General features: G+C 36.3%; 1 protein-coding gene across 2 annotated transcripts in view; it reads left to right on the top strand.

The window, feature by feature from the left end:
• The window catches only part of PRKG2 (protein kinase cGMP-dependent 2), an 84,717-nt gene that overhangs the window by 13,342 nt on the left and 55,802 nt on the right, over positions 1 to 15,573 (top strand). For both annotated transcript variants that reach the window (XM_032632837.1, XM_032632836.1), the window contains exons 2-4: positions 8,925 to 9,091; positions 12,911 to 13,024; positions 14,447 to 14,552. In XM_032632837.1, coding sequence (XP_032488728.1) covers positions 8,925 to 9,091; positions 12,911 to 13,024; positions 14,447 to 14,552 — 387 coding nt within the window. The remainder of the gene's footprint in view (positions 1 to 8,924; positions 9,092 to 12,910; positions 13,025 to 14,446; positions 14,553 to 15,573) is intronic.

Here is a 15,573-nt window from a genome sequence, read left to right as displayed (position 1 = left end):
GTGACCTCAGTAGTTGTGGCTCGTGGGCTCTAGAGCACAGGCTCAATAGTTGGGGCACATGGGCTTAGTTGCTCCACGGCATGTAGGATCTTCCCAGACCAGGAATTGAACCCATGTCCCCTGCATTGGCAGGCGGATTCCCAACCACTGTGCCACCAGGGAAGTCCCTAAGTTCACATTTAATATAGATTGCCAAATAGTTTTCCAAAATGGCTGGACAAATATATACCCCCCACCAACAGCGTATGAGTATTGCTACTCTCCGTCCTCACCAGCATTTAGCGCTGTCAGTCTTTTTCATTTTAGCCATTCTGGTGGGTATGTTTATGTTGTGGTATCTCATTGTGGTTTTGACTTTCTTTTCCTTGATAATTAACAGGGTGAACACTTTTTAATTTATGTGTTTTCCATTGATGTCTGCTTTCCCTCTGTAGCTCTGCAGTACAACCGTTGTCATAAATCAAGTATCTATATATGTTTAGGTGGGTTTTAGTTCTTTCTATTCAGGTCCAAAGGTCTTTTTTGTGCCTCCTTGTGCCAAGAGTATAGTCTCTCAATTATTTTGATTAATAATAATTTTTTTTTTGGCCATGCGGTGCAGCTTGTGGGATCTTAGTTCCCCAACCAGGGATTGAACCCAGGCTCTCGGCAGTGAAAGCGCAGAGTCCTAACCACTGGACCACCGGGGAACTCCCAATAATAATCTTGATATCCATTACCTTAAGTCTTCTAGTTTTGTTATTGTTCTTCAATGTTGTGATGGCTATTCTTGGGCCTTCTTATGATTGTAAGAATTTTAGAATTAGCTTGTCAATTTTCATAAAAAATTTTTTAGAATGTCGATTGAGATTTCATTGAACCTGATCGATTTGAATAGAATTGACATCATTAAAAAACTGTCTTCTCATTCATGACTCTGCTATATGCCTCCATTTATTTAGCTATTCTTTCATTTCTCTTAATATTTTGTAATACTGTTTGTAGAGGTTTTACACATTTTTGTTATATATAATTTTATATAGTTGATATTTTTGATCTTTTTAAAATGATGTCATTTAAAAATTAGCATTTTCACTTTGATACTGAGATATAGAAATACAATTGAGTTTGTTTACTGACCTTGAATCCAGTGAGATTATTGAAATCACCTATTAATTTTGATGGTTTTACCCTGTCCATTCTTTTGAGTTTTCAATTTACATAACCATGTCTTTTGGAAAGAATGACAATTTTATTTCTTCTTTTACTGTGTTTATATCTTTGATATATTTTTTCCCTTTTGTTTCTTTTTTTCTCAATTTATTAAGTTTGCTCAGACTTTTTATTCAGGGTGGAATTGAAGTGTCCCATTTCTGATATCTGGAGGAAAGCTTTCAATATTTCACATGTGATATGATACTTTCTGTTTTTGTTTTGTTTTATAGATTTTTTTTATCAGATTAAGGAAATTCCCTTCTATTTCTAATTTACTAAGTGTTTTTTTTAAAATTTAAAACTCATATACAGGTGTTTAATTTTATCAAATACTTTTTCCTCATACAATAAGATTTTGCTATGTATTTTTCTCCCTTATTCTTTTCATGTGGTTAATTACATTAATTTTCAATCTGGTCTAGACTTGTTTGTTTTTGACTTTTGTACCTATCTTCATTAGGAATATTAACCTTTAGTTTGTCTTTGTTGTAATATGGGTTTTTGTTATTAGGCTATTCTGACACTCTAAAATAAGTTGGGAAAAATTTCTTTTTTCTATTTTCTGGAAAAGATTATGTAAAATTAATAATTTTTATCCTTGGGCTTCCCTGGTGGCACAGTGGTTGAGAGTCCGCCTGCTGATGCAGGGGACACGGGTTCATGCCCCAGTCCGGGAGGATCCCACATGCCGCAGAGCGGCTGGGCCCGTGAGCCATGGCCGCTGAGCCTGCGTGTCCGGAGCCTGTGCTCTGCAACGGGAGAGGCCACAGCAGTGAAAGGCCCACGTACCTCAAGGAGAAAAGAAAAAATAATAATAATTTTTATCCTTAAATGTCTGGAAAACTTAATGGTAATGTCACCTGGGTCTAGAATTTTCTTTGTGGGATAGTTTTGATGTCTTTATTGCTAATCCAATTTTCTATTTTTTTCTTATATAAGATTTGATATGCATATTTTTCTAGGAAATTTTCATTTAATCTAAATTTTTAAAATAGTTATTCATACTGTCCACTCATTTTTCCTATCTGTAATATCTATAGTGATGTCCCTTTTCTCATTTCCAACACTGTTAATTATCCTTTCTCCCCAACCCCCCATTCGCCATGAATTTTTCGGTTCTATTTGACTCTTGAAATAACCTATTTAGGGCTCTCTTGATCTTCTTCATTGCACTTTTTTCTTTCTGTGTTATCTGTTTCTATTTTGTTATTTCCTTTTCCCTTTTTTGAGCTCAATTGCTTTTCTTTTTCTAGCTCTTTGAGATAGACACTTAGTCATTCATTTTTAATCTGTTTTCTTTTGTGATGTATCTATTTAATACTGTAAGTTTTCCTCTTAGTATTGATTTAACTGCATCCCACAAGTTTTGATAATCACATTTTTATCATTTATTTCAAAATATTATCTGACTTCCCTATGATTTAATCTTCCTTTGATCAATGAGCTGTTCAGAAATATATTACTCAGTTCTCAAACATTTGAGGATTTTCTGATTATTTTTGTTACTGATTTTGTTATTCATTTCTAGCTTAAATTTTTAGCTTCTATTGTTTGCAAAGAATATACTCTGTATTATGCAATCCTGTGAAATTGTTAGGTTTGATTTACAGTCCCCATAAGGTCAGTTTTCGTGAAGGTTCCACGTGTACTTGAAAAGAATGTGTATTCCGAATTGGTTGAATACAACCTTTAAAATAGCTATTAGGTCAAGAGATTAAGTAAAGTTTGATAATCAAGGGTTTAGATCTTCTATCTTCTAACTAATTTTTGTCTGCTTATTCTATTATTTCTTAGAGAGATATTTTAAATCTCTCAAAGTGATTGTGGATTTGTCTATTTCTTCTTTTAATTTTGTCAGTTGTTTTTTTGTCAAGTTGATGGTATCTAACTAGATGGATACACATTTAGAATATATGTATTTTCCTGAACATATCAATATAAAATATTCCTCTTCATTTCTAGAAATAATGTCTTTCTTCAAAGCCTACTTTCCTGTATCAAGGAAAATTTTCTTTATACAGGCATACCTTGTTTTGCTGTGCTTCACTTTACTGCACTTTTTTTTGTGTGTGTGGTACGCGGGCCTCTCACTGTTGTGGCCTCTCCCATTGCGGAGCACAGGCTCCAGACGCGTAGGCTCAGCGGCCATGGCTCACGGGCCCAGCCGCTCCGCGGCATGTGGGATCTTCCCGGACTGGGGCACGAACCCGTGTCCCCTGCATCGGCAGGCGGACTCTCAACCGCTGCGCCACCAGGGAAGCCCTACTGCACTTTAAGATATTGCATTTTTTACAAATTGAAGGTTTGTGGCAACCCTATGTCCAGCAGATCTATAGGCACCCCATTTTTCTGACAGCATTTGCTCACTTCATGTCTTTGTGTCATGTTTTTGTAATTCTCACAATATTTTAAACATTTTCCATTTTTACTGTATTTGTTATGGTGATCTGTGATCAGTGATCTTTGATGTTACTACTATGACTTGCTGAAGACTCAGACGATGGTTAGGATTTTTTAGCAAAAAAGTATTTTTTAATTAAGGAGTGTACATTGCTTTTTAGACATAATGCTATTTCACACTTAATAGTCTACAGTATAATGTAAACATAACTTTTATATGCATCTGAGAAACCAAAAAATTTGTGTGACTCACTTTCTTATAATATTTGCTGTATTGTTGGGATCTGGAACTGAACCCAAAATATCTCTGAGGTATGCCTGTAATTGGTGTTTACATAGTATATCTTTTTCTGCCTTTTTTACTTTGAACTTTTCTATATCATTATCTTTAAGGCATACCTCCTATAAGCAACATATACTTGGTATTTTCTTTTTTATTTATTTATTTTATCAGTCTGACAATCTGGTCTTTTAATTGGGATATTTATTACATTTATATTTAATGTAAATACAAAATATTTGGGTTTAACATTAACATCTTACTATTTGTTTCTTATTTGTTTCATTTCTTTGGTTTCTTTTTCTCTATTTTCTTTCCATTTTCTTGAATTAATTAAGTACATACTATTATTCCATTTTCTCTTCTAGTTAAACATTTTATGTCTAATCTTGTAGGGGTTACCCTAAATTGTAACATGCATCCTTAACTTGTTCAATTTCCAATATAGATTAGTGCTTTTAAATTATGTTAACTAACTCCATTTACTGACCATGCAGTTTTGGCTGTTTGTTTTCATACATTTTGTTTATCACATATTTCAAACTGTACAAGGTATTATTATTACTCTTTTATAAAGATGAGCTTCCTTTAGTCACCCAGATATTTACTTTTCCCATTCTTTCTTTCTTCTAACATCTACTAGTTTCCATCCAGGATCATTTTCCTTCTCTGTTAAGTCTGTTGCCAACGGAATAACATTTTGAAAATATATTCATTTTGCTCTCATTTTTGAAGGCTGTTTTCACTGGGTAAAGATATTGGAATAGGCACTCTGAAGCACTTTGAAGATATTCCACTGTCTTCTGGTTTCCATTATTTCTGTTGAAGAGTAAGTCAGTCCTGTTGTTGGTTGTTTGAAGGTAATATGTCTGTTTTCTCCAGCTGCTTCATAGATTTTTCTTTTTGTGTTTCAATAATTTGACTATGACGGGACTAAATAATTTTTAATGTATATATTTTGTTTGATGTTTATTGTCTATGGCTTGATACATTTTCATTGATTTAAGAAAATTCTTGAATATGTTACCTTCATGTATTGTTTCAGGCTAATTCTTTCCCTTTCTTTGGTGGTCCAGATTACATATATGCTCAACTTCTCTATCATGCCATATGTGTCTCCTGTGTTTTGTTTTGTTTTTGTTTTTATTGTTCTATTTTCTGTCCTAGATTTTTCTCCAGTCTTCTATCTGGATATATTCTACCTGCCCATATTCAGTTTGTAATCATTTTCAGCTGTGTCTTATCAGATTTTAAACCCATCTATTGAGGTCCAAGCTTCAGATATTGTATGTTTCAATTCTAGAATATCTACTTGATTTTTAAAAAGGTTCATGTTCTCTATTGACATTTTCTATTTTATCCTTGATTTTCTTAAACCTATTATAGTTGTACTAAAGTTTGTGCTTGATACGTACAATTTTTTTAGTCTACTGTGGGTCTGTTTCTATTGTTTTTTTTCCTCTTGGTCTTCAGTCATTTGATCTTTTCTCCTGGTATGCCTGGTAGTTTTTGATATCATGCCAGATACTCCTTATGGAAAAATTATAGAGAAAATTTGAGTCCTAGATTTTGTGAACATCCTACAGAAAATATTCACCTTTGCTTCTCACAGGCAGTTAAGCAGGGGCAAATAATTTTAGCCAAAATAGGAATAGTTTCAAAGTTGGTTTGGGACTCTTTTTGCCTGTTTTTTGTTAGTCTTTACTTCTAGTTTATAGCCCTTTAGATGTCCCATCTGAAATTCTGAGTGTTTACCAGGATCCTCTTTCATGGTGTGTCTTGAACACTGACCTGTGTCTTCCCAATCCTTTGAGACTGCCAAAACTCTGCTTCATGCTGTCTACAAATCAATAAATGCCTTGAAGGAAAAAGCAGAGGTGAATGTCAAATCATGTTCTCTTGTTGATCATCATTCATCAAGCTGTTGCTAAGTTGATAGGTCTCCAATGCCATCAAACAGATTTGTAAATATATATTTTAATCAACTTTTATACTTGTTTTGTGTGAGCAGGGAGAGTTGTGCTTATAATAGCTGACCTATATCATAGTTATAGAAGAAGTTGCAAACTTCATACTCTTAATCACTGCTGTATGCAGCTTTGTAAACAGAAAATTCCAGACAACACCCACTCCTCTAAGTATTTATGATTTAGTTTGGAGAAAACCTCATAGAGAGAACTCTTTTCTTTCTTTATTTTTTAAAATATATTTATTTATTTATTTATTTGGCTGAGTTGGGTCTTCATTGCTGCTCACGGGCTTTTCTCTAGTTGTGGCGAGTGTTGTTGTGGTGTGTGGGCTTCTCATTGTCGTGGCTTCTCTTGTTGCAGAGAGACTCTAGGCATGCGGGCTTCAGTAGTTGTGGCACGTGGGCTCAGTAGTTGTGGCTCATGGGCTCAGTAGTTGTGGCTCATGGGCTCTAGAGTGCAGACTCAGTAGTTGTGGTGCATGAGCTTAGTTGTTCCACGGCATGTGGGATCTTCCCAGACCATGGCTCAAACCCATGTCCCCTGCACTGGCAGGTGGATTCTTAACCACCATGCCACCAGGGAAGTACCAAGCACTCTTTTCTAATAGAATATTACAATGTGTTTATGGACTAAACTAAATTAAGAGGATCTGGGAACTCTTTGAGGCTATGGGCCATGCTTTACTAATTTTTAAGTCTTAAGTATTTGCTTGATAAATTTGGTGAGTTGGATGGACATGAAAACGAGTACTCTAGGAGTTTAGGGTAGAACAGAAGGATTGTGTGAGCTACAGTACCAAGGTAGGGTTGAGTAGGTCATAAGGGGTTTCTTGGTAGATGTCTAATGTTTGGGTAGGTTGAGGGGAAAAGAAGCTAAATTCAAGGAGAAAAAATGTGCCAAGCCTGAAGGTAAAGCTGGCAAGCATAGGAGACAATGCGGAGACCAGTCTATCTGTAACAAAGGATTTGTGTTAGGGAGTAAGTGCTAGATGGATAGAGTGGAGGCATATGGTGGGAAATGGGGAATCCAGATTGTGGGAAGTTGATTGTCTTCCATGGCAAAAGGGTTTTCATAATACTTCCATGGAATGTTAATAGAAGTTAAGCCAAAAAAAAGAAATAAATAAAAAAGACACTGAGGTTTGGGAAACATTGGTTTAAACAGATTTGTTTACTGCAAGATTTCTTTGAACCGTTAAACTGTGCATGCTGAATTTCCAAAATTGTTTAAACTCAGCAAACTTTTGATTATAAAGGAACAGTGATTCTTGGAACATATTTTGGGAAATTGGGATATGTGGGCATTGAGGAAACTCTTGCTGGAATGTTACACTCGCATGAAAGACTCGTGAAATCTGGAACTTTTATGATATTGTTCACAGTTCTACCCTTGAGAAGAATATCTTGCAAAAGTATTTTTTCGGTATATCTTAATTGAATGAATTGTTGGTTTTAGTGGATGAAGGAAGAATGAGATCAGGGTGAAGTCAAGATGAATTTACCAATGTGAATCTGATAGTGTGGTATAGGATGGACTGCAGGGGGAAGAGACTAGAAGCTGAAAAACCAAAAAGGAAGCTGTTAAAATTATCCAGACCTAAGATTTTTTTCTTGGATGTGGTGACCCTTGAAAATAGAAACTAAAATGGATAACAGTGATATTTTGCAAAGAGAATTGACAACACATAGTGATAGATTAGATGAAGGAGGAAGGAAGTTCTCAAGGAACCCAGAGAGTTCAGATGGCTCTGAGGTTGATGGAGTAGGGAAGAAGGAATTTCTGTACAAGACTTTGCTCTGTTTCCTTCATGAAGCCTAATGATTTGATAGATAGGATCATAAAGTATCTAATTCCATGAACTTTTACCTTGTGTTTGAGAACTTTCTTTTTTTTTTTTTTTAATTTAGCCACGCCACCTGACTTAGTTCCCCAACCAGAGGTCGAACCCAGACCCCAGCAGTGAAAGCGCTGAGTTCTGAGTCCTAACCACTGGACCACCAGGGAATTCCCTTGAACACTTTCTGTGTAGAAAAGATCACAAGTTTTTAAACAGCAAAGCTATGTATGGGAGAGTTTGAATGAAAATTACAGGAAAATACCCATATTTTAAAAGAATCACACTGAATTTGAGTGAAAGCAAATATATTGTGCAAAGATTCTGACTTAGGCAACTTTTCTTCCAGCTCGTAATTCTATGATATCTACATATAAAGTATGCTAATTAGAACGTTAGAAATTTACGGTGATGCAGATTAGGCAATTATTTTGAGCTACTTCTTTTCCAAAAGAAACTGGAGTGTTCTAGGATTACCAACAAGTGGGCTTCTGATTTGGGGAGTGAATAGGCTGGGAGGTTGGAAATGTAGGTTCTGTCTAGTCTAGACGTACTAAGAGTCAAAACATAGGCAAACCTGAACTATCACCATCACCCGCTATGTCTGATCAAACCTTATGAGTCCCAAGGGAGCTGACTTCTCCACCTCAGAAGGAGCAGCAGATGGAATGGAAGCAGCACAGACTTCAGACTCACAGACTTAGATGTAAATCCTAGGGGAGGATAAGTTGCTTCTTAGCTTTTAGTCTACTTATCTATAAAGTCGGAATAGTCATCTCACAGGATAGTAGTGAGGATTAAATAAGATATAAAAGGACTAGCACCGTAGGAATTAGGCACGCGTGTATACATCAGTGAATGAATACTGTGTTATAGTCCCTTAGATACACCTTCTACCTACCAACCAGACCTGCTTCCCATCTAAAAACCATATGTCCATTAGTATTGCATCTAGGGACTTTGAAGGATGCTACCTTTGTGATGATGACAATTAGGAGTGATGATAAAATTGGTTTAATAATGATTTTACTAGAAAAATATATTCAAAACTGTTTTCAAAGGATTTCCAAGTAAAGTATGGTAGTTCTAAGGGTCAGATGTTGGTGGGGCTAGAAAAAAATTTTTTCCTTGCTGGGAAAGTTGTAAATACATAGGTAGTAATATCAAGAATAAAAATGAAGTGACTCTAAACAGCAAATCATGGTTTTCACTAATTGTAACTAACATCTTCTTTCCATTATACCAGTGAGAAGAAGCTCATTACAGATGCCCTTAATAAAAATCAATTTCTGAAGAGACTGGATCCTCAGCAGATCAAAGACATGGTGGAATGCATGTATGGGAGAAACTACCAGCAAGGGAGTTACATTATTAAGCAAGGAGAACCAGGAAACCATATCTTTGTACTGGCAGGTGGGCTTCACAGATTTTTCCAGTCACCATGTAATAAATATTTGCCTATAGTTTAATGATTTTTTGCAAACATTTACAAAAATGCAAAATTGGTTGCTCTATTTGTAGAAAACATAACAGATTGAGCTCATGGAACAGTAACCTTGTTGATCATGTTGCTAATACTCAATATTTACAGAATGCTTTCTCTATGTCCAGCATCCTACTGAGAACTTAATAGAAAGATCTCATTTCAACTCACCGACTCTGTTAGGCAAATGCTACTATCTTCATGTTACTATGTGGACTGTGTCACAGAGAGGTTAAGTAACTTACCCAAGGCCACACAGCCCATTAGTGGTGGAGGTAGAATGCAAATTTAAACAATCTGATTAGAGAGTCCATACTTTTAATCACAGTGCCACTCACTCAACATATACAAGAAGGTGTTTCAGAGTATTCAAAACACTGCTGCTTGTGTTGACCTTTTTCCCTTGTTGTACCATGGAAGAGAAAATAATTATTTTTGTGACTTTGTAAAATATTTTCGTTATATACCAATGATTTCAAAAGACAATTCAGGTACATTTAACCAACAGATAAGTCAAATGGAATGCCTTAGAGTTAAAGCTGGTGTTTTTAGAACCATTTAAATGGCTTCCTCCATACATGATCCCTTGAACATGCTTCCATGCTGGGTAGATTATAATGGTTAGATAGGAAAAGGATTTATTTCTCAAATGCTTATCAAACACATAAATCTTATACTGGAATTCAACAATTTTTTTTTAGATATAGAAACAAGAAATCATCTGAACAAAGCTTACGGTTATTGAATACCCTGTCAAATTCTGAATTGCCCCCAATTTTTGATTTTTAGGGAAAAAAGTTAAACGGCTTGCTCAGAGGTAGTGGTAACCTGGGATGTGCTGTGGCCTTTTATTTTGCACTGTAGGTCCTGACGATCTAAGCAATGCTTTCTAAACGTTATAATTTTTTTTTTTTTTTTTTGCGGTACACGGGCCTCTCACTGTTGTGGCCTCTCCCATTGCGGATCACAGGCTCCGGACGCACAGGCTCAGCGGCCATGGCTCACGGGCCTAGCGGCTCCGCGGCATGTGGGATCCTCCCAGACCAGGGCACGAACCCACGTCCCCTGCATCGGCAGGCGGACTCTCAACCACTGTGCCACCAGGGAAGCCCATAAACTTTATAATTTTTTATTGATGGCCAGCTATGGTCAAAGCCCAGTGCTGAGTTCTGAGAGAGACACAGGTGAATAAGACAAATCCTTGTATAGCAAGGAGGGGTAAAAAGAATCACAGAAACTAAGAAACAAATTTAAGCAATGCTTAACTTTGTTTCGTTGAGGCCTTAGGTGTGGAGCAGAAGTTGCCTATCCAAACAAATTAATACACATCTATTGACAGCGTATAAAAGATTGTTTTCTCTATTTTGATTCATTAAACGTGCCAGTTGCATAATTATTAGTGTATTATTTGCCACATACGTCTACAACGGCCTTAAAACTATAGTCATCCTCAAGTAATTATTCTCCCCAAGAAGTGAATTACAGTCTTAATTTAGCCAGCCTTCAAGTTTTAGGGACAGGTGACCCAGAGCAATTTCCCCCTCTTTCAACTTTTCTCTTGGCTCTTTCACTTCTACTTTAGCAACACTAGAACATTCTGGCGAGAGAAGATAGGGCATTAAGTCAACCAATATTTAGGAAACCTGCAAGGAAGGATGAGAAACTCATGTCAGCTCATCTTGTTCTTTGCCAGCAACTCTGATGAAAGGCTTGGGGAGAGAAGGGTTTGAACAGAACTCAGTATCAATATAGTTATGGAAGTCAGGGCTATAGCACACATGGAAATGAAAATTGGATGCTTTCTTATTTGAATCAATTATGATGTTATCTAAGAATTGAATTGTGTGATTTAATTGATCGAGCAAATTAGTTTGTTAATTCAAAATCTCTCCTTTATAAAATAGAGCAAGAATAGCAAATAGTAAAAGCATATTTAGCTTAAACTTTTGGTATTCCATACAATTGTTCAGTGTTGCTCAAGTCCCATGTGCCATAACGAATTAGAAAAAAACTTGAAATGCATAAAGTTCCATGAGACTAACTCAACAGTGAAGCTAAGTAGTTTTGATGGAATAGAATTTAGTTATAATGAGAAATTATTAAATTGCATAGCTAATATATAAGATTCGGAGCCAAAACAGAATTTATTTCTTACTAGAATATAAGTTCTAACAGGATAAATATCTTTTCTGTTTTGTCTACCCTGTCTTTCTTTCACCTGGGCTAGTTCCTGGCACAGCATAGGTATTCATATCAGATGCACTGAATGAGTGGTTGGACGGAGATGACCCAGAGCTACTTAGTGGTGAATTAGGAGAAGGAAAGACCAGTTCTTCAAGGGAAAGAGAAATAACCCCACCATTTTCTTCCTCTAAGAATATAGGTCTTTTTTGCAAAGCTTTTGATTAGCTAAGCTTTTATTTGCATTTGTTTGAAGGGAAAAGAGAAGAGAATTGCCAGGGCAGAAGCATGGTGAGGAAGTTGCTTCTCCCTTCCCCCAAACTCTGCTTAGCCAAAGATTGGTGTCAAGCACTCTTTCTTTTTTATGAATTTAATTTTTAGAGCAGTTTTAGGTTTACAGCAAAATTGATAGGGTGGAACAGAGATTTCCCATATACCCCTGCCTCCCCACATCCACAGCCTCTCCTGTTATCAGCATTACTCACCAGCAAGCTACAGTTTTTTTGTTTTTGTTTTTGTTTTTTGCGGTACGTGGGCCTCTCACTGCTGTGGTCTCTCCCGTTGCGAAGCACAGGCTCCGGACGCGCAGGTTCAGCGGCCATGGCTCACGGGCGCAGCCTCTCTGCGGCATGTGGGATCTTCCCGTACTGGGGCACGAACCCGTGTCCCCTGCATCGGCAGGCGGACTCTCAACCACTGCGCCGCCAGGGGAGCCCTGTGGCTTGTCTTTTAATTCTCTTCTTAGTGACTTCATTTATTAATGCATTTCAATGAATGAGGGGTTAGGCAACAAGCAAGGCATGGGAAGTAACGTACCCAAGGTCACATGGCCAAAGACTAGTCAGAGCCAGGCGGCCTGACTCCAGGGCCAGCATACTTCTCAGTTATGACAAGTTAGTCCTTCCGCCAGTGTGAACACCTGTGCTGTGTTTTCAAGACGTACTGTGATTGTTGTGTTCCTTGTGCAAGAGAAGTAATTTCATGTGCTACATTTTTCATGGGGTAGAATGAATTTTAAATGAACCACTTGCCATCCACTGCTTCAGGAAAGAGCTTTGTAACAATCACAATAATAATAATAATACGGGATTTCGTTTGTTTGTTTTTGTTTTTTGTGGGTTTTTTTTGGCTGCACTGCACAGCATGCGGGATGTTAGTTCCCCGACCAGGGATAGAACCTGTGCCCGCCTGCAGTGGAAGCGCAGAATCTTAATCACTGGACCGCTAGGGAATTCCCAATAGCTAACACTTACATGGCATCTACTATGTGCTAGCCATGATCTGTGATCTTACCTGTAGTAATTTATTTACTTCTCACAACTATATGAAGTAAATATTATTAATATTATCCCCATTATTGATGAGGAAGCCAGGCAGAGTGGGTAAGTCTTCAGGCTAATCAGCTAATAGAGAGTGGGCTTCAGTCTGCATTCTTAACCACTTTATTATAATGAGACTCATAATATATCTTACCTGTATGCTTTGTATACCTTCTGATTGTTTTTTTTTAACTTATGGAATCCAGGTGGATTTTGATTAGTTGTGTTTTCTTACATTCTACTTGATAGAGGGTCAACTAGAGGTGTTCCAAGGGGAGAAATGGCTATCATCCATTCCTATATGGACAACGTTTGGGGAACTAGCCATTTTATACAACTGTACAAGAACTGCCTCTGTGAAAGGTAACAGGAGATGAACTGCTGTATTTTTAAAATTGTTACACGACGTTAAAGATAACCTAAGACACTGTTGCATCCTGAGTCTTTTTGTCTCCCATCGTGCCCCATATGCTCTTATTAATAGAAAGGCTATGCTTATAAAAGGATTTATATTGAAGCCCTTGTCTAAATGATTCAAGCTTAAAAAGATCTTTCCGTCAGATACCTGTATATAAAATATGAGTATGGATTTAAACAGAATTGATTCCAGTATTTGCTATCGTTGCCACTTCAATTTTGTATTATGTAGACATTTGCCTTTGGCTCATCCAGCATGTTTGCTTTCTATTCTCCATAAGGTTCTGACCATATTACAAACCAGAAAATTTAATTAAACCAATAAATGTGTATAAATATCAAAAAGGATATGAATTAATTAATGAGAGTTTTCATGAGTGACTTTTGGGATTAGTTCAGTTGCTTCTCCTTAGGGTTCTTGTTTTTATCGACTTTATTCATGGTAATATCAGGTTTTCTTCTGAATTACTTAGATGTGGTGTTTCTCAGAGTTTGGGACGAGGTTATGTGTGTCAGCATTGTTGCAGTATTTGATAAAAATGCAAATTCCGAGGCTCCACTCCAAATAATCTCTGACAATGGGGCCCAGGGATCTCTATTTTTAACAAGAATGTCACAATAATTCTAATTCACTCTAAAGTTTAGTAAACCAGAGATTTTGATTTTGATCTCTTCTGTAGGCTCTCATCACTCCTTTAAAAAATATCTTACTACCATAATTTCATACAGATTTTTTAGAGCTGCTACTTCTGTTCTTCTTCCTTTTTAGATTTTATTCTTGATTTTAATGTCTTTCCTATGAAAACGTTGTCCCAAAAACTGTCTTGCATAATTTCTTTGAAAATGATTTTATATATTTTATGTAAAAGTAACCATAGAGATTCTTAAAATATATTGGCTCCCGTTAGCAACAGTGTCTAAACAACATAAAAAGACATAAAAACAGACTCACACGCAGAGATCTTTAACTCTCAGCTCTCTGCTTGTGAATTCTTCACTCTCTGGATTAGCTACAGGCTGGCTGGCTTTCTTTTGTATCACAGCACAAAGCTAAAATACCTCCTGATGATGTAGTGTGTAATTAGGGATTGCAAACTAATTTTAATATCATCCTAAGCAAAACATAATTAGAATGGAAATCTTTTGCTGCTCACTTTCAAATCATCATTTATTTCAAAGCCAAAAATGATTTTATAAAATTACACTCTTTACATCACTACTTCCTTCCATTTGCATGCTTAAATAATGCATTGTCCAAGAAATATCATTTTATGAGAGTACATGAAAAATTTATTGATTAACATGTTGGAATGTTTTCTTAATCTAAGAGCTAAACAATATTTTATTATTTTCTTGATTTTTCTAAAGCTATTACCAATGTTAAAACATGGGCACTAGATCGAGAGGTATTCCAGAATATAATGAGAAGGACAGCTCAAGCCAGAGATGAACAGTACAGAAACTTCCTCAGAAGGTAAGAATAACATGTTGGTGGCAGAAAGAGCAGAAGGTGGTGTAGCCATATTGTGGATGTGTTGGTTTTATCAGAGTAATTATTTTACTACAATCTTCCTTATTTAAACATTTTCCATATGATTAAGCCAAAGGAGCAAAAGAATTCTCTTGCAGTAAATGACACTATATAGATGAAGAATTATGTTTCATTCCCATTAGCCTTGTTCACTGATTTATTTCTCTTGCTAATTTTGCCCTTGTGTTGATGGAGTCATTGCACATAGTATAGAATAATGTGCATAAAATCCTAAAATATTCACTTGGGTTGCTCAGTTGACTTTGAAAGATGTCCTATAATTTGGAAGTAGATAACAAAAGATAATAATGCTTTGCTTAGAATAATATTAAAATAAATGATTTTACTATCCTTACTTGCTTTACCTGAGACATTTTTTCTCATTGGCATAGCCACGCCATCTTCCAAATTACTATTATTTGCAGCAAATTAACTTGCCAAAAATGTTATTATGCTTGCTATCACGATATGGATCCTTGGAACATACACATTTTGTCAACTGTTCTGAACCCCCAACAACTTGGACACATCAAATTACAGAGAAACAAGTACCTATGTAACTGAAAAGGTCAGCTACACATTAAAAACATTTTTTTTGGAAAGTATAAGTTCCTTATTTAAACTATTTCTGTGTCTTTTGTGGGAGATTTGACAGTCTCTGAAACTGCAATACATACTGTAATGAAATGTAACCTTTGATAAGTGGTAATAACAATAAAATATCCTGTGGTTTCCAAAAATAAATTCCAAGTTCTTTTTAAGTATAGTGACTTTATCTTGCATAACTAGCCTGCAAAGTCAATGATTTTAGGGCCCTGCTGTGCCTAGCATATAGTGAGGACTCAGTGAATATTGAATGAAGGCATTGTTAATCAGTAGAACATTGCAGGCATTGAGGTTTTTCTTAGGGACGCTTGCTGATTTACTTTCCCGGAAACAATAATGACTCCTGGAAGAGAGCTGC

Source organism: Phocoena sinus, chromosome 5 (assembly GCF_008692025.1).
Source record: "Phocoena sinus isolate mPhoSin1 chromosome 5, mPhoSin1.pri, whole genome shotgun sequence".
NCBI lineage: Eukaryota > Metazoa > Chordata > Mammalia > Artiodactyla > Phocoenidae > Phocoena > Phocoena sinus.
Note: the sequence above shows the minus strand (reverse complement) of the source record. Positions and strands in the feature narration are given on the sequence as shown.